This window comes from Podarcis melisellensis, assembly GCF_964234715.1.
Source record: "Podarcis melisellensis genome assembly, chromosome: 8".
Lineage (NCBI taxonomy): Eukaryota > Metazoa > Chordata > Lepidosauria > Squamata > Lacertidae > Podarcis > Podarcis melisellensis.
In genome coordinates this window covers 79,853,831-79,877,719 of record NC_138540.1, presented here as the reverse complement: position 1 = coordinate 79,877,719, position 23,889 = coordinate 79,853,831, and the positions used below count along the sequence as shown (strand labels likewise).

The 23,889-nt window shown below is 46.5% G+C and overlaps 3 protein-coding genes across 3 annotated transcripts in view; all 3 read left to right on the top strand.

Annotated features, from left to right (window-relative positions):
* The first annotated feature begins 587 nt into the window (after positions 1-587).
* Positions 588-17,145, top strand: LOC309375997 (guanylate-binding protein 7-like). Its single transcript, XM_081922114.1, has 11 exons — positions 588-889; positions 3,543-3,751; positions 4,622-4,749; positions 5,970-6,079; positions 8,061-8,263; positions 10,975-11,217; positions 11,427-11,707; positions 12,653-12,865; positions 13,996-14,098; positions 15,037-15,230; positions 15,664-17,145. The coding sequence occupies exons 2-11, from the start codon at positions 3,562-3,564 to the stop codon at positions 15,877-15,879; spliced, it is 1,881 nt and encodes a 626-aa protein (XP_081778240.1). The 5' UTR covers positions 588-889; positions 3,543-3,561; the 3' UTR covers positions 15,880-17,145.
* A 4,372-nt stretch (positions 17,146-21,517) lies between these two features.
* Positions 21,518-23,889, top strand: part of LOC309376001 (guanylate-binding protein 3-like) — a 56,412-nt gene continuing 54,040 nt past the window's right edge. The window contains exon 1 of the mRNA XM_081922127.1: positions 21,518-21,582. The gene's annotated coding sequence lies outside the window, so the exon portion shown is untranslated. The remainder of the gene's footprint in view (positions 21,583-23,889) is intronic.
* The window catches only part of LOC309375874 (uncharacterized protein), a 37,065-nt gene continuing 35,435 nt past the window's right edge, over positions 22,260-23,889 (top strand). The window contains exon 1 of the mRNA XM_081921792.1: positions 22,260-22,436. The gene's annotated coding sequence lies outside the window, so the exon portion shown is untranslated. The remainder of the gene's footprint in view (positions 22,437-23,889) is intronic.

The window sequence follows — 23,889 nt, the reverse complement described above, 5'->3', positions numbered from 1 at the left end:
CCCCTGAACATTAGGTCCAGTCACAGACAACTCTGGGATTGCGGCGCTCATCTCGCTTTATTGGCCGAGGGAGCCGGCATACAGTTTCCCCAGTAAGTCACCAAGGAGATGGCCTGGCTAGTTCATACCAGATTTTAACCCTTGCTGTGGGTTTAGGAGCCCAGGAATTAGGGCTCAGGCATTATGCAGACTACTAGTAAAGGTAAAGGGACCCCTGACCATTAGGTCCAATCGCGGACAACTCTGGGGTTGCGGCGCTCATCTCGCTTTATTGGCCGAGGGAGCTTCCGGGTCATGTGGCCAGCATGACTAAGCAGCTTCTGGCGAACCAGAGCAGCGCACGGAAACGCCATTTACCTTCCTGCTGGAGTGGTACCTATTTATCTACTTGAACAAGTAGGTTGGCTTTTCGAACTGCTAGGTTGGCAGAAGCAGGGACCGAGCAACAGGAGCTCACCTCATCGCAGGGACTCCCCCCCCCCAAAAAAACCCACACACCTCACAACACTAAAATCCCACAAAAGCTAGGCATATACTGTATCAAGTTCATGAGTTTATTGTTCTAGCCAAAGTCCACAACAAACTGGCGCTAGGCAATAGTATTAATAAAATAATACAAAACAGCGTCCATAAAAGGGCATACATAACTGGCAACGGTTCAGAAACACCCAGATCCGTGCTTGAAGGCAGATAAAAACTCAGAAAGGGAGGACGCGGCTGGCGCTGCCGGGAACTCTCGGCTCTTCCTGGAATCCTGCGCTTGCAATCAGGGGCTGCTTTCACTTTCACTTCCTGGTCGCGAACAAAAGCCCCGCTGAGCAGGCGAGGAGCCAGAGTTAGCGGGGTCGGCGGGAGAGAGCCAGAGGCCGCTGCTGCTGTTGCCAGGACGGTAAGGATAGCGCCCGGGCCACGTTTCGGGCGGACCCCGCCGTGATCGGCAGTTGCGCCGCGATCCCCGTTGCTGAACATCCGCGGAGGCGGAGCTTGGAGAGCCGCCTCCTCGTTTGCCTGCTGCGAGAATCCACACGTGCAATCCCAGCCCTCTTTACCCGGGAGTCATCCCCGTGACCGTGTGTGCCAACTCCCTGGGGCTCTGGTGGGTGCGCCATCGCCCACAAAATTCCCCATGAAGGGGACCGGGCACCCACAAATTTGGGTGCCATGGTCATGCACGCTGCATGGCACCCACGGCCCCGGGGCCAAGTTGGCACTCCTGCCCCGTGGGGTTAAAGTAAAGCTTACTTCTGAGTAGACGTTGCACCGGAAAGTTGGGAACCGCTGCGCTCCTGCGCGAGAGGAGAGGGGGAGAGCCGAGGTTTACTTCCGAGTAGACGCGCGGAGGATCGGTTTGCTGGTGCATATGCAAAAGCAGAGCAGCGGCGCTCACGGGGCAGCGAAGGGCCGGTTGTTTATTCTGGGATCCCCACCCGAGCTAGTTTTAGCCAGCCATTTGGAGCGGCGCCGAAGCGAAGCTCTTTTTGCTTACGAGGTGCTGCCAAATGTCTCTGCGCGTCTGAGGCTGGCTTAGCGCCAAGCCGGGGGGGGGGGCGATGAGCTAAGGAAAGAGGTTCTAGCCAGGGGTGTCAATTTCAATCAAATTGCGGGGGGGGGGAGGGGAGATAAGCCTCGCACCACATAATCGATCACATGGCACGGCGCACGCACATCGTTTGAATGGCGATGCGGGGGGCTCGCGACCCCCTCAAATATTTTATTACGGGGAGAGGGTGAAGGGACCTATGATGCTAACTAAGAAGATGGGTTTTGTGCATTTGGCACCGTTACCCCATTGGTGCGTGTCTCGTGAGAATCGGCCTGGGGATTCCCACACAAACCCTGTGCGGTTTGTGGTTTTGCGCGATGGGTTGCTTTGCAGGCTGCAAAGAGGCCGGTCAACCTTCCGGGTCCTCTGTGTGTCTCTGGGCAAGGCAGGGCCTCGATCCGGAAACCGAAGCACGTTTTAACTGCCCCAGTAATTATCACAGGGTGGGAGGGAGACCCCACGAAGCTGGTGGTTTCGAAATGGTGTTCCTCGATACACGGGGCTCCCCAGAGATTCTTGGGTGAGAAGTTTGCTCATTGCAGACAAACTGCTCAGAACATTTCTTCCTAATAATAACAGTAACAGGGGGGAAAAATGTTTGTCTAAATTGTTTGTACGCCACCTTTCATTTCCAGTAAATACCATGGCAATTTACAGAAAATTAAAAATATCAAACAGCATCATCATCATCATCATCATCATTATTATTACTGTAACTTCAATATGTGTGGTGTTTTGCAAAAGGTTAATTCCTTGCCTTGAGGACCTTACAGTTTAAAATATGACGCAAGAAAAACGAAGGAAGAGGAGAGAGGTGAAGGCAGAGTTTAAAGGGAGAATGGTATTTTAATCATTTCAGGTCCACAAATGCAGGGATGGGGAACCTGGACCTTCTAGATCAAGGGTCAGCAAACTTTTTCAGCAGGGGGCTGGTCCACTGCCCCTCAGACCTTGTGGGGGGCTGGACTATATTTTGAAGGGGGGGAAATGAATGAATTCCTATGCCCCACAAATAGCCCAGAGATGCATTTTAAATAAAAGGACACATTTGACTCATGTAAAAACACGCTGATTCCCAGACCATCCACATGCTGTATTTAGAAGGTGATTGGGCTGGATCCGGCCCCCAGACCTTAGCTTGCCTACCCGTGTTCTAGATGACAGAATAATAGAGTCAGAGAATTATAGATTTGAAAGGAACCCTGAGGGTCAATGCAGGAATCTGAACAGGTGGTCCCCATCCAAATCGAAACCATACCTGGCCCTGCTTAGCTTTGCAAATTCGTCCGCAGTTTTGTTGCTGTGCCCCATTAAGGCAATAAACCACCAAGTTGTTCAAATAGTAATAAAGATACCGTAATATCTGGCAAAAGATAATATTTGGCAAAAGGAGTTTAAGGAAATAACAGAAATCACTGGGTCAAAGCTGACCGAAAGTCCAGAGGTAGCATTATTATCTATTTACAATGGGGTGGAAGGTTCGCAGGCTATGAAAGACTTGCTTACAAATTTATTGACAGCTGCACGAATTATGATAGCTAGGAAGTGGAAGGGGCAAGGAGAATATAAAATGGAAGAATGGTATAAAGAGGGGTGGGGTATAGCTATTAATGATAAAGTAATATGTGCCATTATGCTAAGACGGGGAATATGCAGGAGAAATGATTTTGAGGAGACAGGGAGAGTGTTTGTAAAATTTATACTGTTAAAATGGAAAGAGGTCAAACTATCGCAAGACGTGTTGAAATTTTGGGAGGTTAGATAGTTGCAATGTAATGGTCTCGAGGGTGGGGGTGCACATTTTTATTATTATATATTTGTGATTATTACTTTGTAAAAATAAACAAAAAAACATCTATCTAAATATAAATAAATAGCATCTTTCTGATTCTTCTGGCTGCTGGATCCATGCAGCTCATATTTTTGATTCATAGGTGTACATGAAATATATCCCTTGGTGACTCTTCCTGGTTTTCCATCTGTCTCCTACCCCAAACAGTACTTTCAGGTTGAGAGCAATGGCGCCAGAAAGCCACATGTCCGAGCCCATCTGCCTGATCGAGAACAGGGACAGGAAGCTCTTCGTCTGTGACAAGGCCCTTCGCCTGCTCTCCGAAATTCGCCAGCCGGTGGTGGTGGTTGCCATTGTGGGACTCTACCGAACGGGCAAGTCCTACCTCATGAATAAACTAGCTGGCAGAAACTCAGGTGAGAGAGAAAATGTTTTATGCTGTTTATGAGGTGTTTTATGCTCAAATGGGGGGGGGGTGGACCACAGAGTGCTCTTCTGTGCAGAGAGAATCATAGCCTCAGCCCGGTATACCTGAAGGAGTGTCTCCACACCCGTCATTCTGCCCGGACACTGAGATCCAGCGCCAAGGGCCTTCTGGCGGTTCCCTTACTGCGAGAAGTGAGGTTACAGGGAACCAGACAGAGGGCCTTCTTGGTGTTGGCGCCCACCCTGTGGAATGCCCTCCCTTCAGATGTCAAGGAAATAAACAACTATCTGACTTTTAGAAGACATCTGAAGGCAGCCCTGTTTAGGGAAGTTTTTAATGTTTGATGTTTTATTGTGTTTTTAATATTCTTTTGGGAGCCGCCCAGAATGGCTGGTGAAACCCAGCCAGATGGTGGGGTATAAACAACAACAACAACAACAATTCAAGGACAGTTAATGTGTTCCAAGGCAACAATTTGGACACAACTTCCACAAGAGTCCAGCATACCTCTAATCCTAGTTTTCTTGGTACATCTCTTTGGAAAATGTAGAATATTAGTAGAGTATTTGATCTGCATGTATAAGTTCCCAGGTTGAATGCTCCTAGTCTGAAAACCCTGGTGAATTGCTGTCAGTCAGGGTAGACAATACTGGGTTAGATGGGCTGATTCAGTGTCAGGAAGCTTCCTAGTTTCCTAAACAGAAGCCCACTTTCCCTACCACCCCACCTCCCTGTGTGGGAGAGGGAACTGACGTAAGAGCCTTCCAAGAGAAAGGGCGTCAGCCTCATTCCCTGATCTTACTAGCTCACATGATTCTGGTTTCCTAAATCCTGAAAATTTGGTTATCTCCATGGTTAGGTTTTCCCCTGGGTTCTACGGTGCAGTCAAAGACCAAGGGAATCTGGATGTGGTGCGTCCCTTACCCTGGCAGGCCTGGTCAAACCCTTGTGCTTCTGGATACAGAGGGACTAGGCGATGTGGAAAAGGTAATTCTGAACTCTTGGATGGTGTACCTGCTGAATTTCTGCCTAGCATGTACGGGCAAAGGACATAACAGCATTTGTGGCAGGGCCAGGTGCAACATATCTGCCCCCGCACCCAGCTGCTGAAGGATCATTGCCAGGTCTACAGAACCAGCAAATGCACACATCAACAGAGATAAATGTTGTATACATTCAAAGTGCGACTCTGAGGCTGAAACCAGGTCTCGGCGAAGGGACTGTGAAAACAAGCAGGTGTGAGGCTGCCGACCTCTTTGTAAACTACAGGAAAGCCCCAAGTATGACTAATTATTTTGGCTGCTGGGGTTTTGATGGCTCAGCACAATTCATGTAATTTTTGGAATTTCCAGTCAGTTGAAGTTGAGAGCTGGAATAAGGTCTATAGTGTGAATCTGGTGCTTGTTGCTTTCCCATCCACAATGGTATGGGATAGCAAAGGACAAGCTCGAGCCTACATGAGCAAACATCACTACACCAACGGTGTTTCTCAACTTCCTTGCACACTTGTGCTTTAGAGTTGTGCCACTTTGTTTCCAGCAACAATAGCAGAACAGAAACTGTTTAGGGAAGTTTTTAATGTTTGATGTTTTGTTGTATTTTTAATATTCTGTTGGAAGCCTCCCAGAGTGGCTTGTGAAACCCAGCCAGATGGGCAGGGTATAAAATGATGATGATCGTGATGATGATGATGATGATGATAATAATAATAATAATAATAATAATAATAATAATAATAATAATAATAAATTCACCTTGGCAAAGCTTTCCCTGCTTGATTTTGACGTGACTAGCTGCTGTTAAAAACCCAGAATCGGGGCTCAAAGGAAGGGAGTTTAGGGACAGCCCAGCACCAACAGCACTTTGGTTCTCAGTAGTGCAACTGTGTCAGCGGCAGTCCTTAGCCCACTACGCCAGCTTTCCCAGGGCCAAGTAAAAGCAACAAATAACTTGAGAATGAATCAGTACTTATGTATTGTGCAGCTCAGTTGGTTAGAGCATGGAGCTGATATGTAATGTGAAGATTGCAGGTTTGATCCCCGTATGGGACAGCCGCATTGTATTCCTGCATTGCAGGGGGTTGGACCAGATGATCCTCAGGGTCCCTTCCAACTCTACAATTCTATGACTCTATGAACAATACTTGTAGCAACACTGCCGTGGAAGGGGAGAAGCAGAACCTAATGCCTTTCTTCCTCCTTTCTTAGGGCGATACTCAAAACGACACCTGGATCTTCGCTTTGGCTGTGCTCCTGAGCAGCACCCTGGTCTACAACAGTTTTGGTGCCATTGACCAGCAAGCTATGGATCAGCTTCAGTATCCTTCCCAAGCACTAACTCTGATTTTCATTTGCTGGAGGGAGTTGGAGGAAGTCCTGTACTGGCTCTCTCTCCTTAGGACATTGTCTCTTGTTACTCTAGAGTGGTAGGAAATCTTTTCCAGTCCAGGGGCCACATTATTTTATGTGCAACCTTCCAGGGGCCATGTGCCAGTGGTGGGTGGGGCCAGAGACAAGAGTGTGCAGAACAACGGGCGCAACTCTAGCCTTTGTAGTGTTAGGTTTTCAACCTTTTTTGGTATTGTGACCCACAAGTCCACAGAGCAAGCCAGCAGTAAATCCTACCGTTCAAAGTTGGTGATAACTTAGAAGAGGAGGTGTCAGACTGGGAAGAGGAAGTCTCAGAAAATGAGGAGGTTATGTTAGCCCCCAAATGGAAAACGAGTGAGGTTCCAACCAAAGAAGAATGGCAACTTAACTTGACAGAATATTCACAACCTGCAGGCTTAGCATACAGAGCAAGAGAACAAGAAAAACATACATTTAAAGAAGATTGGGAAATGTTTATTGAATATATGGAAAATAATTGTGCCCAGCTGAAAACGGTGGCAACATTAAGATAAATTCAACAGTGTAAATGAGTTTTGATGGATGCAATAGCGGTAAACTGATTGGTATAGTTTTTTGTACAATATGCAGGGATTTAAGATATGTAAAATGAACCATGGAAAGAGAAGAGAAGTCATTTATATCTTAAGGATGTAAAATGAGAATCTGAGATTGTAAAACAGAAATTTTAATAAAAATTATATACATTAAAAAAAAGAAGATGAGGAGGTAACAGGGTTTAATGAACAGGAAGAATCTGTGGCAGAGAGCAGTCCACAAAGGCAGCAGCCAATGCCGGCGAGTGGGAGGATGCCAAGAGGAAGATGAATCAGGTCGATGAAAAGTCACAGGAGTCTCCCCGTCCTGCTGCTACAATCTTCCCTCCCCACTTGTCTCCCAGAACCAGAAGAGGGCTGAAATGGGCAGAGCAGTGGCAAATTGCATGCAGGCGCAGTCTCTGATTGTTTAGGAAAGCCCTGGAGAGGAGGGACTTAGACTGCTATGGGAGGCGGGGACTTTCAGTCCCAGCAATGGGTTCATGGGGCAAGACCTACTGGAGGTGAGCTGCTGCTCTCCTTAGGCCTGATACTCAACCAAGTCCGTGAAGATCCTGCTTTTGCTAATAAAGAGTTAACTCACAACTTTGAACATCTTTGACATCATTTTCTAAAACTGCCATCCACGTGCCACATAAAGTTGAAGGGCTTTTCTCTCCTGTTATAACTTTGTTTTCCTGTGGCAATAATTTCAAAGCAGGCCACCTTTGGGGGCGGAGTGGGGGGGGGGAAGAGGGATGGAAAGGGCACGTTGTGAGGACATCATCACCACAAATGCAGCTGCATGAGGATTTGTTCTGCACATGCAATGGAAAAGGTTAATGAGATGGCGCTCCAAAATATGCAGCAGTTTAAAGGTACAGGACCTTTCTCATTTGCATCGAACTATCTGTTCTGTGGGACATGGGTGGCGCTGTGGGTTAAACCACAGAGCCTAGGACTTGCCGATCAGAAGGTCGGCAGTTCGAATCCCCGCAACGGGGTGAGCTCCCATTGCTCGTTCTCTGCTCCTGCCAACCTAGCAGTTCGAAAACACGTCAAAGTGCAAGTAGATAAATAGGTATCACTACGACGGGAAGGTAAACAGCGTTTCCGTGTGCTGCTCTGGTTCTCCAGAAGCAGCTTAGTCATGCTGGCCACATGACCTGGAAGCTGTACGCCGGCTCCCTCGGCCAATAAAGCAAGATGAGCGCTGCAACCCCAGAGTCGGTCACGACTGGACCTAATGGTCAGAGGTCCCTTTACCTTTATCTGTCCTGTATTGCTGTATTGCATGGTGGGGGTATTTCGAGGGGGTGCTTGTTCTCCCCCTGTGCAGGCAACTGGTCTCTTGATTCCTAAACCTGGCCAACAGCTATGTGACAGAGCTCACCGAGCGCATCAAAGCCAAATCGTCCCCCGGGGGCGGCAGTGAGGGACTGGAAGACTCTGCTGAGTTTGTCCGTTTCTTCCCAAGTTTCGTCTGGGCCTTGCGGGATTTCACCTTGCAGCTGGAGCTGGATGGGCACTCCATCACTGAAGACGAGTATCTGGAACATTCCTTGAGATTAAAGAAAGGTACTGACAGCGGCGGGTGAATTCAAAGGCTTTCCCCAAAGAATTCCAGGAGCTGCTGTTTGTTAAAGGTCCCCTTCCCAGACTACAGGGTTCCTTGGGAAGGAGTATTGGTTGTTAAACCACTCTAGGAATTGTAGCTTTTTGGGGAGATTAGGGGTCTCCTAACAACTCTTCGCACCCTTAACAAACTCCAGTTCCCGGAATTCTCTGGGGGAAGCCATGACTGGTCAAAATGGTATCATAGTGCTTTGAAGTTTTGTGTGAATGTGGCCTTAGTTTAATACCAGTCTAGGTGTGTTAACATCATGTCTTTACTACCTAGCAGAGTTGTGCTTCAAAGCACGTTTAATGTGTTCACATTTATTTGAAACAGTTGCAGCTTTCCTCTGCACAAAATTCCTCCCAAGAAAACACAATAAAATACTGTATATAAACTGTTTCAAAGGGGTACCCATGTTCCTCTGTTGGAGCAAACACAACAGAACCTTGCTAGCTTACTAACATAGAATCATAGAGTTGGAAGAGACCACAAGGGCCATCGAGTCCAACCCCCTGCAAAGCAGGAAACACCATCAGAGCACTCCTGACATATGGTTGTCGAGCCTCTGCTTAAAGACCTCCAAAGAAGGAGACTCCACCACACTCCTTGGCAGCAAATTCCACTGTCGAACAGCTCTTACTGTCAGGAAGTTCTTCCTAATGTTTAGGTGGAATCTTCTTTCTTGTAGTTTGGATCCAGTGCTCCGTGTCCGCTTCTCTGGAGCAGCAGAAAACAACCTTTCTCCCTCCTCTATGTGACATCCTTTTTATATACAGCTGTAGGAATAACTGAGACGACAGGTTGAATGTGAGTGAGCTATGCAAAAGCAAGCTAATTGGCTAGCTTGGCAGAGCCTCTTTTATTGGCAAAAATCAACAGTTGCAAAGCAGTAGTGAAGCCACTCTGAACTTTAACGTATTTCCATCTAAGCACATTCCCAGCATTAGCAAATACACATGTCAGCCGATGTTTCCCTCAAATGTCCTCCCCTGATACTTGATACCGTCTGCTTTTCCCGCCATGCTCCAGCCAAGCGATATGTCTAACCAAACAGTTTGTGAAAGGACAAAAGGTCAGGGGAAAACCCTGTTTTCTAGCCAAGAAGGCAAAAGGTCAGGGAAGCAAGCATAACGCTCCTTGACATGCTGTGGCACGTCTTTGCGCGAGGTTTGCCTTTGCAAAACGGAGCGTCACCCCCACAAACAGCCAGCTCTGGTAGGCCCCAGTCAGCATGGGCATTGCTTAGGGATGATGGGAGTTGCAGTCCCATGACACCTAGAGGGCACTAGGCTGGCTAACCCAGCTTTGTAACTTGCATGTGTGTGTATATCTGCAAATTTGGGATAACATTCCATGCACCTGAGAAAGTAAGCTTATGTCATAACATACTTGCTAGTCTTTAAAGTGCATGAGACTGTTGTTTCTAGTATACAGTGATACCTCGGGTTACATACGCTTCAGGTTACAGGCGCTTCAGGTTACAGACTCTGCTAACCCAGAAATAGTACCTCGGGTTAAGAACTTTGCTTCAGGATGAGAACAGAAAATGTGCTCCGGTGGTGCGGCAGCAGCAGGAGGCCCCATTAGCTAAAGTAGTGCTTCAGTTTAAGAACAGTTTCAGGTTAAGAACAGACCTGCGGAACAAATTAAGTACTTAACCCAAGGTACCACTGCATATATTTAAAAACACTCAGAATTCATAATGCATCTGAAATTACTAGCTGTGGCTTAAAACTTAGAAACTTAGAAACTTGGAATCTTGGAAACTTGGAAACTTGTGCCTATAAGCTTGCCATCTACAGTTAGCTTTAATAAGGATAACCATGAAGTATAGTATGCCTTCCCTTCTGTAGTATGAAATATCCGCCTTTCTCAAATCCCACTTTTCCTCTTCCACGTTCCAACCCACTGGTATCTTTGCATTTCCACGTGCCATTTCAGATTTACCCACAAGCTCCCCATCTCCTGTTAATATTTGTACTGGTACTGTATTTGTTAGAAAATGTATTTTACAAAGAATGATTTGTACTGGGGGAAAAGAAAACTTATGTAATGTAACAGCTGCAGAATCTTGTGACTCCGATTAAGGTCACAGAAATGCTGACTCATTGCCTTGTTAATTTGTTAACTCCCTTTAAAAGTGAGTGTGTTTCTTATATAGGAGGGGAGGGAGTTGGAGGTTGTCTTATTGTTGTTTCATTGACCACCACCACCAACAACAACAACACGGGAGTTTGGAAACCTCAAGCAGATGTTGTGTCTGGAGGAGTTTGTGAGGACAGTCAAATCAGCAACTGAGTGGTTCTCAACCTGTGGGTCCCCAGATGTTGTTGGACTACAACTGCCATCATCCCTGAGCTCTGGCCTTGCTAGCTAGGGGTGATGGGAGTTGTAGTTCAACAACATCTGGGGACCCAGAGGTTGAGAAAGGCTGTCTTACACACTGTTGTGAAAGAGTTTTTGAAGCAAGAAGATCCTCTCTTGGGCTCAAATGCATTGTATTGGACTTTATATGCACCAATAATACTGCTTGTTAACAGCTGCAACCCTGCAAGTAAAGAGTCATCTTCAGAGTCCTGTGTCTGGAGGCTACTTCATCACGAAGGCTTTGAGGGTGAAGCCCCTGCATGACTCTGGAAAACAAGTAACATCTCCATCTTCTTCCTTCCAGGTGACGCCTCTGATGTTCAGCTGTACAACCTGCCTCGCAAATGCATCCGGATGTTCTTCCCCACTCGCAAGTGTTTCATTTTTGACAGACCCACTACTAGGAAGAACCTGCCCCATCTGGAGTCGATGCAGGAGAGCCAGCTGGATCCCGACTTTGTGGAACAAGCCGGCCACTTCTGCCGTTACATCTATAGTACATCCAAGGAAAAGACCATCCCCGGAGGACACCTTGTCAATGGCCGCTGTGAGTCCTGGTAACTCTGTAGTCCTCCTCAGACTAGCTGGTTGGCAGCTGGATGGCCCTGTGCACCTGCCATAATTGCCCCAGGGAGGAGCTTGGGATCTGGCCCACCATCCTAGCTACTTGGTTTTGCATTGCAATGGGCCACTCTGACCACAGGCAGTTCAGTGTGCCCTCCCATAACCAGCTCCTTTTCTTTTCCCCCCTGGTAGTGCTGGCGAACCTAGTGACAACCTATGTGGACACCATTCGCAGTGGTCAAGTGCCCTGCATGGAGAGCGCAGTGCTGGCCTTGGCTGAGATTGAGAACTCGGCTGCTATCCATGATGCTACTGTGCGCTACGGGGAGCTGATGGATCAAAAGCTGAAGCTTCCTACGGAGACGGTCCAGGAGCTGCTGGGGATCCATGCCGAGTGTGAGAAGGAGGCCCTGCAGGTGTTCCTGGCTCGTGCCTTCAAGGATGACCAACAACGGTTCCAGGTGGAACTCATGGTAGGTTGTCCCTTGATATCTTCGTGTTAAGAGGTGGTACATTGAGAGTGTCCGTCTGGTTGCAAAACAAACATGGAGCAAACATGTTAAGCCTGGATGGTTGGAGAACCACTTGGATTTCATTTGGATGGCTCAGACTGAAATGGATTGTCTTGGCTTATTTGTTGGTTTGAAATGATATTTATATGTAGTGTACATTGATTTTATTCAGACTTTTTTAAAATTAATTTTTAATTTTTGTTTTACAAGTTCATTCGCAGAAAACTATTCTTGCAAATATTAGAATTTAACACAAGATTGTTTCGAATCCCAGGACTTCCTTCTTCCTCTCTGTGGTTTCATTGAAAAACTTTTCCAGCTGTCCATCCAATTTACAGTCCTCCATTATATCCAAAGTCTATACAGTGGTACCTTGCGTTGCATACGCTTCAGGCTACAGACGCTTCAGGTTACAGACTCTACTAACCCAGAAAAGTACCTCAGGATAAGAACTTTGCTTCAGGATGAGAACAGAAATTGAGCAGCGGTGGCGTGGCAGCAGCGGGAGGTCCCATTAGCTAAAGTGGTGCTTCAGGTTAAGAACAGTTTCAGGTTAAGAACGGACCTCTGGAATGAATTATGTTCCACTGTATATCATTGCAAGAGTTATTCAAGAGTTCAAGTGTTTACAGTGGTCTTTTAAGTACAATCTATATTTGTCCCATTCTCTGTTGAAGTTTTGATCCTCTTTCCTTAGTTTTTCCCATGTTGCAAACTGTATATTATACCCAAATATTCAGATTTTTGTCCACCACATGGGAATCTTTGGGTGGAGGGTAGTTAAAAAATGTCTTGAACAATTTTATTCTGAAAATAAATCTGTGGCGCACAAAGTCTGTTCTCCCAGACTAGAAATGTTTCGAAGTGCTTAGCTATGTCTCAGCTTTGTTTTGTTTGTGTTGCCAGAAAACCATGGACCAAATGAAGGAGGGCTTCTGCCAAAAGAATGAGCAGGAATCTTCAAAACTCTGTTGGGCTGTGTTGATGTCCTTGTCTGGGGAGCTGGAAGAAAACATCAAACAGGGGGTTTACTCCTGTCCTGGCGGTCACAAGCTGTTTTCGGATGACCTGAAGGAAATGGAACAGAGATACCACCAAGAACAGAAGAAAGGAGTGATGGTGAGGAAGGGCGAGGGCTGCTAAATGAACATCTTAAAGGGGTATTGTAATGTTTCTGAGGAGCTCGGCTGATTGGAGGGTGGGGATGCACTCCAAATCATGGTATTCTCAGAATTCAAATTGCCAAAACCTGAAAACACATTTCATAGGTGTGGCTGAAATAGGTGCAAAGTTCATATCTGAGTACCAGAGCTGGAGATGGGGTACTGAAATTGTGACTGGGGAAACCCAGCCAGATGGGCAGGGTATAAAACAACAACAACAACAACAACAACTCCTCTTGCTACACAATTGCACCATTAAAAAAATTCTGAATCCATGAAAAATTAAGGCTTGTCTGACTGCAGTCTAATAGCTCATTGTTCAACCCGGTAGCAAACAGAAAGGCATACAGCCGAAACAAGCTCAGATTCCTGGTCCAGTCGAGCCTGGGAGAGAGATTGTGGGAAGTTGTTCTGCTTCCCCTAGCAATGTGCCTGAGCTTCCCAATTTAGGACCCATATAGATGTGACACAGGAAGTCCACAGTGCTTTGAATTTTACTTAAAATCAACTGCTAGAGATTGCAGATTGGACTAGGACACAGTGGTCCTGAGAGATCCTTGCATTATGGGATATTTGGAGGGCTGTTTAGATCAGGATAGCAGAAGACCTTTTCTTCCATCCTGGCTGCTCAGATGTGATGTGCAGTCCCCAGCAGTGTTAAGTAAATTTCAGAATGCTAGCAGATCCAGTCACAGGCATCCCTCAACATAGGGAAGGCCACAACATAGGGAAGGCCACAATTCTAGGGGTGAATAATACAGAGGACGCGGGTGGCGCTGTGGTCTAAACCACTGAGCCTCTTGGGCTTGCTGATCAGATCTACAGATGAGACCTACTTTGTGCCTGAAATGAAAGGGGTTCCTGCCAGGGGGTCAAATGTCATCTGGGCCATCTATCTTCTCACAGTCCATGCTTCAGACAGTCTCCCTTCCTCTTTACTATTAACATCACTGCAGAAATGTTTGTGCATTTGTATTTCTCCTTTCTCACCTTATCAAGCAAAAATGGGAAACTTGAAGCAGGCAGGGGACCCAATCTGTTTTAGCTGGCCTCTCTTTATTCACTCTGCTGACTCTTCTGTTGCAGGCAGAGACAGTCCTACAGCAGTTCCTCAAGGAGAAAGAGAATGTCAGCAGAGCCATACTGCTAAGTGATCAAGCTCTGTCAGAGAAAGAGAAGGAAATGGCAGGTAAGGGGATGGGAAAGGAGCATGCATGTGGCAGTGGTCAACAATGGGCTCCCTGGAGGTCTTCCCCTGGCGTCCATGAAGACTCTGGGCCTCCCCACATGCTGCCCACTTGGTCATGAGGTTTTGGGTGTGGTTATCTTTTTACCCCTTGAAAATGGCATAGAAGCATGTTGGAAAAAGAGACATTTTCTCCCACTTTCTCTTTCAGCTCTATGTGCTTTTCAAGGCTGATGGTATAGGGCTGTATATCAATTTTAATAATAATAATAATAATCTGATTTCAGAAAGCTTTTGCAGAGGTTTGATTAGATCCAACGTTTGTTGAGCATTCATTGCGATTTCTTTATGACGTTGAACATTCATCCTGACTTGCTTGTAAGGCGCTTATGCATTTTCCCTTTTACTCATTCACATCCCACAATTTTCAGTTCAATTGCCTGTCACTTTCCTAACAGCAGAAAAAGTTTCTTTTTTAAGTGGAATCCTTGCGCTAGGGCTACAGAATTCATTAATTGACTTGAATGTGCACGCGCAGGTTGCGATTCGGCGCTTCTGCACATGCACGACCGCCGAAACCCGGAAGTAACCCATTTCAGTACTTCTGGGTTTCGGTGGGTCCATAACCCAAAAAAGCGCAAACTGAAGCATCTGTAACTTGAGGTATGATTGTATTCACTTGAATCCGTCCCACAAACTACTGCTCTGGAGTATTTATTTCTGCTACTACTTTTCTATTTTCTAGTTGCTTTGGGGCTTCTTGCTTTCTCCAAATACAGATATGAGCATTAATGAACTTCAAGCAGTAATTCTGGCCCCTTTAACCCTATTTTAGCCAAACCCAAAATCCATAGCAGTCAGTAACCGTAGAACACTATCTTGTGACACTGCACAAACACCTGCAGTTATTCATTCTTCCTTTTTTTTCATTCCCGGGACAGAGGCGATGGCAAAGGCTGAAGCTGCGCAGCGAGAGCAGGAGATCCAGAAGCAGAAGCAAGCTGAGCTGGAACAGAAGATGGAGGATCAGAAACGGAGCTACGAGCTGAACATCCAACAGCTGGAGGAGAAGATGGTGAAAGAAAGGGACAATCTACTGAAAGAGCAGAATATGATGATGGAGAGTAAACTCAGGGTAACTATCACAAGCCCATCTTGGGCCTCTTCTATATTTGCAACAAGCAAATTCTGGTTCTGGAGTTGTGCTTCCTTACAAAATGGATCAAGTTAGGCTCAGGGGAGTGTTAGCTCTCTTCCTCACAAGCCCAGAGCCCCTGTCTAATTTAGTTAGCAGTGTTTTTCCTGGTCAGGCATCCTTGCGAGACACACTCAGCTGTGGAGTGAAGCTTCTGGGGTTGGAAGGAAGTTCGTCGTGATCTGAGCCATCTCCTTGACTGTCAAGTGGCAGACAATGTCTTTAAAAACTTACATTCCATTCAATTAGATGCCTTCTTTAGAACACCAGAAGAAAGCTTTTGCCTTTCAGTTTGGCTGGAAGTATTCTTAAGCACACCGAAAGCCGAATCACACCCCTTTGCTTTTGATGTTAATGCTCTCTCTTTTTGCAGGAGCAAGAGGCTTTGCTGAAGGATGGATTTCAGAAAGAAGCGAATCGACTAAATGGGGAGCTTAATCAGCTGAGACAACAGACTGAAAATATCAAGAAGCCATCTTGGTTTGCCGGGGTGTTGGGTGGTCTGGTAGATGTTGCCACATGCTTTTTGCCTGGTATTGTCCCCAGACTTGCTGGATCGCTGGCTTCTAACTTTATAAGGCGGTTGTGATCAAGCAGGAAAAGGCCTAAAGATCAGTTACATTTGTCATGAGACACTGGTGGTGAACGCATCCTCTTCTATTTCTCCATGTGCCAGTTTCAGTCTCAGTTTATTGATTAACTTTTCTAGTAAGGCTGTTTCCTATACTACTTGATACCAGTGTTCCATGTTTATTCCTGACAGGTCCCTCCAGTGTCTGCCTATAATGTTTCTGGCTGCCGAGAGTAGGTGGGCTGTGAGCTCTTTATAGTGTGAGTGGGCATTGCTATCTTTGAAGATGTTTAGTAGGGCCTGTTCTGGGGTCTTCTAGTACCTGTTTAGTTATTTTGCTTCTTTCTTGTATGACTGCTGTCCAGAAGTGTTGGGTTTGGGGGCATTCCCACCACATGTGGAGGTATGTGCCTGTGGAGGTCCAGCCTCTCCAGCATTTTGGCTAGGTTCCTGGGCGTATCAGCACCAGTTTCCGTGGTGTTAGGTACCATCTGTATATTGTATATTGTGGATACCATCCCCTTGCCATATTCTGTTGTTGGTAGGAGAAGGTTTTCGAAGGTGGTCAAGGGCCTAGTAGCTGTTGATTTTACTACTGGATTATTTAAGAAGGTGTGTAGTTGATGGTGTGTTAGCCAGGGCATTTGGGTGTCCCCTAGTTTAGCTTCTGTTGTTCCCTGAAACACCCACATATTAATATATTTGCCAGGATTTCCCCACCCTCCCCATCGGAACTGACACTTCCTTTTTCTTCTTCCCCGACATTTGTATTATTAAGTTAATAAGCAAAAAGGAAGCTGTGAAAAAATTCCACTTGCAAGTGGGAGGCAAGAATGTCTTCCAAGAGTGTATTGAAGATGCAAATTGTGTGCAGATTTCCTTGAACACCTTAAAATGGTGCTGTATTTGTCAAAGGCAACCTCTTTACGAAGCCAGTTAGCTACTTGCATGCCTGTTGCCTACGAAGAACTTTTTGCCATACGGTGCCTCAGGTGACACCAAAGCCACTATCACAAAGAAAGCTGCTGTGTTGATGTAGCCTGAGTGCCATATTGCAGTATTAGCAGAGTGATGCTTACCACAGACTTGACCTGATAATGTGATTGGGTGCAGATTGTAAGCCCATGGAAGCTAACAAATTTGACCGTCACATTTGAGGGTAGGTTTAATTGCTGGATTTGAAATATGCCTGTTTGCTTTGATCTTGTACTGTACACTTGTTGTTGTTGTTTTTTACATGAATAAACATCTGGCAAAATAATAAAATAATTCTGGAGTTCACAACATTGCATTTTTAATTGTGTGTTTCATTAAAATTTCTTGTGGCATGGGAGAAGAGGTGGCTTATTTATTTATTTAACTTTTTTCTCCCAAGAAATTCAAGGTGGCATACTCCTCTCACTGAATCTCCACAACAGCCCTGTGTGGTTGGTTAGGCTGTGGGAGGCTTTAAATGCCCCATGGTGATCACCCAAGTGTCGTGGTCATGTGGGGATTCGAACCCTGGTCTCCCAGGTCCTTGTCTAACACTCTTAACCACTATACCACCCTGGACAAAGATGTACAATATCCATGAAAATGTCATGCTATATGAATTTGCTTTTTGTAACAGCCGTGTGCCCCAAATCCTACTTATAGGCCCATCATCTGTTTTCCAGTCAGTCAGAAGCACAGAGTCTGCTGGAGAAACCCTGGCCTGATAGAAAGTCTCAAATCTCACATGCAATGGGGCCAGAGTTTGAAACCAGAGTTGACTCCCAATCTGCAAAAGGTGAGGAGGAGTTTCTGCACCAAGGCAAAGCTGAGTTATATCAGGAGCAGCAAAGTGGGAGGATAAGGAATAGGGCTTGTGCACAGCAGAGCAAAAGGTTCTTTAGCTCATAAGTTTCTTGTTCTAGCCAAAGGCCACGACTAACTTGTATTAGTATTAATAAAATAATACAGAACATAGGTCCATGATATAAAAATTCATAATATAAAAAATGACTTTGCCAAGTTACTGAGCGTTAACCTTGTGCATCCCTGACAGCTACAATTCTGATATTATTTCGCCTTTTTAAAATTCAGTTTGCCAAGATCCACTGTACTGGCATTTTCTCCCATTATGAGATCCTGTTGGTCTCCACCAAATGCGGTTGCCTTATACAGTGGTACCTTGGGTTAAGTACTTAATTCGTTCCGGAGGTCCGTTCTTAACCTGAAACTGTTTTTAACCTGAAGCACCACTTTAGCTAATGGGGCCTCCCGCTGCCGCAATTTCTGTTCACATCCTGAGGTAAAGTTCTTAACCCGAGGTAATATTTCTGGCTTAGCGGAGTCTGTAACCTGAAGCGTATGTAACCCAAGGTACCACTGTACTCTTCTAGGCTGTAAGTGGTGTGAAGATCAGCAGCTGTCCTCCTCCAGTGGGGTCTGGGAGTGGGTGCAAGTGTGCACCTTATCTCTCCTGTGGGCACAGAGCAAGGTTCGTGGAGGGTTCAAGGCGTAGGCGGTCCTTGTGGCTGAGCCATATACATTTCATGTCTCGGGCATGATAATTTGTCAAACTAGGCAGGTGCCTGACAGTTGTCCAAATTCTCATTAGATAACAAAGCAAGGGACAACCCCTTATCTATATGATACGTGGTCCTAATTATATAGACAGAGTGACGTCTTGCGTCAGTTCCTCATTATAAGTTGCGTGTATGAGGATACACTCACTATACGGATAAATATATAACGATTTAAAGCTACAATAAGTGTTGAAACCAGAAAGCACCAATTACTGGCCATACGTGGTAATATATCTGGCAATACATATAATCAGTGCTGTGGTTTATTTTTCTCCCACTTTTGTTGCGCTATAGCTCCTCCAGGCAGCAGCACTAGGAAGCAGAGCAGAACATATCTGTCACTAATGCACTCTTACTGTGTAGAGAGCACATTGCAGGATACACCCACAAATAAAACACCAGTCAGGGAGGGGGGAACCTGCAGACGCCATATCTGATAAGGGAGACATATTTCAAACTGAAAATCCCATCAGAAAAGTTGAACAAAATGCCGTTTTTGAACTATTTTTATGGGGAAACGGCACTGTCGACGGGTATTCCAGATACAGTGGTACCTTGGTATAAGAACAGCTTAGTTGATGAACAACTTGGATTAAGAATGCTGCAAACATGGAAGTAGGTGTTTTGGTTTGTGAACTTTGCCTTGGAAGCAGAACATGTTGAGTGTGTTCCATTTGTAAACTGAGACCCCCACTGCTATGGCAAAGCACACCTTGGTTAAATAATGCTTTGGTTTAAGAACGGACTTCCGGAACGGATCAAGTTCGCCAACCAAGGTACCACTGTATGTCAGCCAAGTTCACCCTCAATTACCAAAAGTTATGGAAAACTCAAGTTCACATACCAATTTGTGACATTTGGGCTAGCTTAATAAAAGTATTGCCTGGTACATGCACTTTTCAGAACAGGTATTTGGGCATTTCCCACAAACTATCTCCAGAACTGTTTCTCAGACCTCTGGACTCTCCTTCCTTGGAGGTTTTTAAGGAGAGCTTGGATGCCCATCTGCCATGGCTGCTTTAGCTGAGATTCCTGCATTGTGGGGGGGGGTGTTGAACTAGACAACCCTCAGGGTCCCCTCCAACTCTAGTAAAGGTAAAGGGACCCCTGACCATTAGGTCCAGTTATGGCCAACTCTGGGGTTGCTGCACTCATCTCACTCTATAGGCCGAGGGAGCCGGCGTACAGCTCCCCTTTTATTTTATGTAAAGCTAAAGCTAAAGGCATTTTCGTGTGCTGCGCTGGTGCTGGCTCGCCAGAGCAGCTTCGTCACGCTGGCCATGTGACCCGGAAGTGTCTCCGGACAGCGCTGGCCCCCGGCCTCTTAAGTGAGATGGGCGCACAACCCTAGAGTCGGACACGACTGGTCCGTACGGGCAGGGGTACCTTTACTTTACCTTAAAAGCTAAAGGGAGCCCTGATCATTAGGTCCAGTCGTGACCGACTCTGGGGTTGCGGTGCTCATCTTGCTCTATAGGCCGAGGGAGCCGGTGTACAGCTTCCGGTCATGTGGCCAGCATGACTAAGCTGCTTCTGGAGAACCAGGAAATGCCGTTTACCCTCCCGCCGGAGCGGTACCTATTTATCTACTTGCACTTTGACGTGCTTTCAAACTGCTAGGTTGGCAGGAGCAGGAACCGAGCAATGGGAGCTCACCCCGTTGCGGGGATTTGAACCGCCGACCTTCTGATCGGCACGTCCTAGGCTCTGTGCTTTAACCCACAGCGCCCCCAACTCTCCCATTCAATTATTCTTACACACGCTCAAAGCCCATCGGCGCACATGTCACTGCTTGAAGTGGGACTGCAGATGGTGCCTTTCCACCACTCAGACCAAAGGCCAATCAAGTTCATTTGGCCCCTGAGGCAGAAAAATCTCACAAATGCCTTTCCCCCACCGTGGCGGGGAAAAAAAAGAAAATAGAATTAAAACGAACTAACCACTCGATGCCCACCCCCACTCCCGGGGCAACGCACACTAACGAGGAATTTATTCGGTTTCGGATCAAAGTGCTGCAAGGGGAATTCAGGAAAAAAGTCCCTATTTTTGTCTGGAGACGGGAGGGTTCTTCCTCGTCTTCACGGTTGCCAGGGAAATCTTTGTCGAGCCGGGCGTGAGAAGCGCTGATTTCCTGGAACCGCTCGCCTTGGAAGGAAAGAGGCAGCCGGATGCCTGCTTTCACTTTCGGTCCTGCGCTATCTCGCCACCCAGACAGGCCAACCTCACGTTCCCGCCCAACCCGCCCCCTTGGCCAGGAAGCGGCGCATTGTTGGCGGCGCCCATGAGGCTGGATGCGGCATCCTGTTCTCAGGAGATGGAACAGTTCCAGGCAGCTGGGATTCAGGAGCATTTTGCCGCCTTTGGCCCCCTTCTACGTGGTCTCGTCCTCCTTTAAAGCCATATCCAAATCGGTGGCCGTCCTTGCCTCCCGTGGCAGTGAGTTCCACAGTTTGTTTATGCGCTGCCCGAAGAAGCATTTCCTTTTATCCTTCCTGAATCTTCCAACATTCAGCTTCCTTGGGATGTCCACGAGTTCTGGGGTTATGAGAGAGGGTGAAAACTTGTCTCCATCTCCTTTCTCCATGCCATGCGTAATTTTGCAAACTTCTAGCACGTCTCCCCTCACCCGCCCTTTGTCTAAAGCCGTGGTTCCCGACGTGGGGCACACGCCACACAGAGGGCAATTTGATTTTTAAGGGGGGCAATTTGAGAACGAGTTATTAACAGCCTTTTAGGCTTCCTCTACGTGAATAGGAGTTCACTTTTTGAATAATACGAATTGTATGTCGGAGGCAAAACAAAAAAAATTCCTTCCAGTAGCACCTTAAAGACCAACTAAGTTAGTTCTTGGTATGAGCTTTCGTGTGCATGCACACTTCTTCAGATACCATGTCGGAGGGGTGGGCACCAGGATTCTAGAGATGCTTAGGTGGGGCATGGCCAAAAAAAAAGGTTGGGAACCACTGGTCTAAAGTAAAAAAATTATAAAAATCGTGCAGGGCAGGTTTGCAATGCCTGAACTTTGCTCCCTGGTGAACAACTGAAGAATGGTGAAATAGCTTGGGAGTTGTAACCAGAAGTGGATTATTGGGGGGCTCAAATAATTTCTGAACGTGGCTCTATCCAGATTTTACTGGACTCCTGCCTGTCCCAACCAGGATAACTAACTGTAAGGTGTGTGTGTGGGGGGAATGAACATTTGGGGGGGGCGCTGGGTTGCCGAGCCCTGTCTTAGAAGCGGAGTGGGGCAGAGAGGTTCACACACCCTTTCGAACCTCTCCAAGTAACAACTATTGCACTGATCGCCAACTTTAACGTGAGGCTCCAATACTTTGGCCACCTCATGAGAAGAGAAGACAATACTCCCTGGAAAAGACCCTGATGTTAGGAAAGATGGAGGGCACAAGGAGAAGGGGACGACAGAGGACGAGATGGTTGGACAGTGTTCTCGAAGCCACAAACATGAGTCTGACCAAACTGCGGGAGGCAGTGGAAGACAGGAGTGCCTGGCGTGCTCTGGTCCAGGGGGTCACGAAGAGTCAGACACGACTAAACAACAACAAATATACTTGCAAGAAGACGCCTGGAGACCTTCCGCTAGTGAGCGGGGAGTAAAGACTCCGAAATATATGTCTGGGCTCGGCATTCTTTTATGCTAAAGTGCCTTGCCTTTTTAATGTTTCTTTGCACCAGGTTCGGATTGGCAGAACTTGGGACTTCTAGCAAAAAAGGGGAGGAAATTCTGCTCGAGGAAATCTCTGGGCTTTTCTGACTTGACTTATGAGCCTCGCCCTCTGCTCCGCCCGCCCGGTGCCACCTTCCATTGGGCTCGGGCGAAACGAGCCCGATTTCCTCGCCATCTCCTTCGAGGTTTTGCTTGCACTTGTCTTGCTGCTGCTGCTGCTGCGACTAGCGCTGGATCTTTGCAGAGGTGAAATCGCCAGGCAGAGAATAAAGGAAGAGAGAGGGGCGCTTTCCAAGAAAGAGATCCAGAGCGAGTAATCCGAGCCTTCCGCGAAGAAGGTACGCAACGGATCGGTTCATTGCTGTCAAGGCGCTGGAATTTGGCCGGGGAGGGTGGGAAAGTGGACGGGGGTGATTTTGTGGGAAAGCAACTGGCAGGCAGGGGAAGGGTTAAGTCAGCCTTTCCGCGCCCCTGCCCCCCAATCTTTGCAAGGGCGAAATCGGAAGTGCGCAGTTCTTTAGAAAAGGGTTTAAAGTGAACTTTGCTCTCCCAAGATAATACAGTAAATCTATCATAGCACCATCTGTGTCTACCCTGAAATGGGCTCCACTCTATTAAGCGGGACTTATTTCCGTGTAAATGTATATGGGAGTAATGTGTAAGCATTCTATACAGTCCTTACTTCTGAATACATACATATAGAGAGGGGGGGGGGATTGCACTGGAAGGCTGCAAGCTTGAACACACTTTGTATTCCCTCCTTGAAAGCAGTGGGCCTTACTTCTGAGTAAGCTTTGCAAGGTTCCTGCTACCAATCTGCAAATCTGATTCACTTGTAGAATTGTTTTGGAAGGAAAACTTGGACTCCATTTTTTAAAAAATAAATAAATGTTTCTGTGTTATGACAGCACATGCCTCTGATAAAGATCTTAAAACTCCTTCCCTTTTTCTAGTTTGATTTTGTAACATATATCAGATTGGAAGAGTGTATTTTATTGTATTAATATGGAAATTAATAATAAAATGATATGTTTGACTTATGTACTTAAAAAAAAAAGACTGCATATTGGATCAATTTCCTCACAAAATCAGTTTAAAAGGTTGTAATTATATACAGTACACAGCCCTCCCGCTAATAGATGAGCAATGTGAAAAAAATGTTAATTATTTTTAGTGTCAGTCCATAAAATAAAAGGTGGCAGTCATTCACCTTCAATAAATAGGCATTTTCTCTTCTGTCTCTTCTGCTATCATAAAAATAAGGAAATGTTTTAACTTCTAGCCAACCCAGTGTATTTACACTACTGGGCATGGTGCATAGCAACAGGGCTGTCTTAAGTAAATCTGACACCTGGTGTGAAGATCCCTCCAAGGAGGAAGAGGCGGAGGCTCCAGGTGCAGTGCTGCTTCAGCAAGGTGGGCGAGGGCAGTGAGCTGATGCCAGGAGGCACCGTGTCCAGCCTCCACCTCTTCCCTGGCACCTTGCGCCACTAGCCTCTATAGGCAAGACGCCCCTGCATAGCAAGTAAACCGCCCCCCCCCCACCTTTGGCTTTCAGTGTCAGCATCTGATGCCAAGGACCTCAAACCTCTAGAACAGATGTAGACTTGTCACAGCTATCCTGAGAATGGTGATCTGGGCAACGGGATCTGTGCTGTTCCTAAAGTCTTGCCCTGCCAAGTCAGGTTTCACTTATTCACTCACTCCAGGGTTTCCAGCTCTTGTTGGACTACAAATCCCATCATCCCTAGCTAGGAGGACCAATGGTCAGGGATGATGGGAACTGTAGTC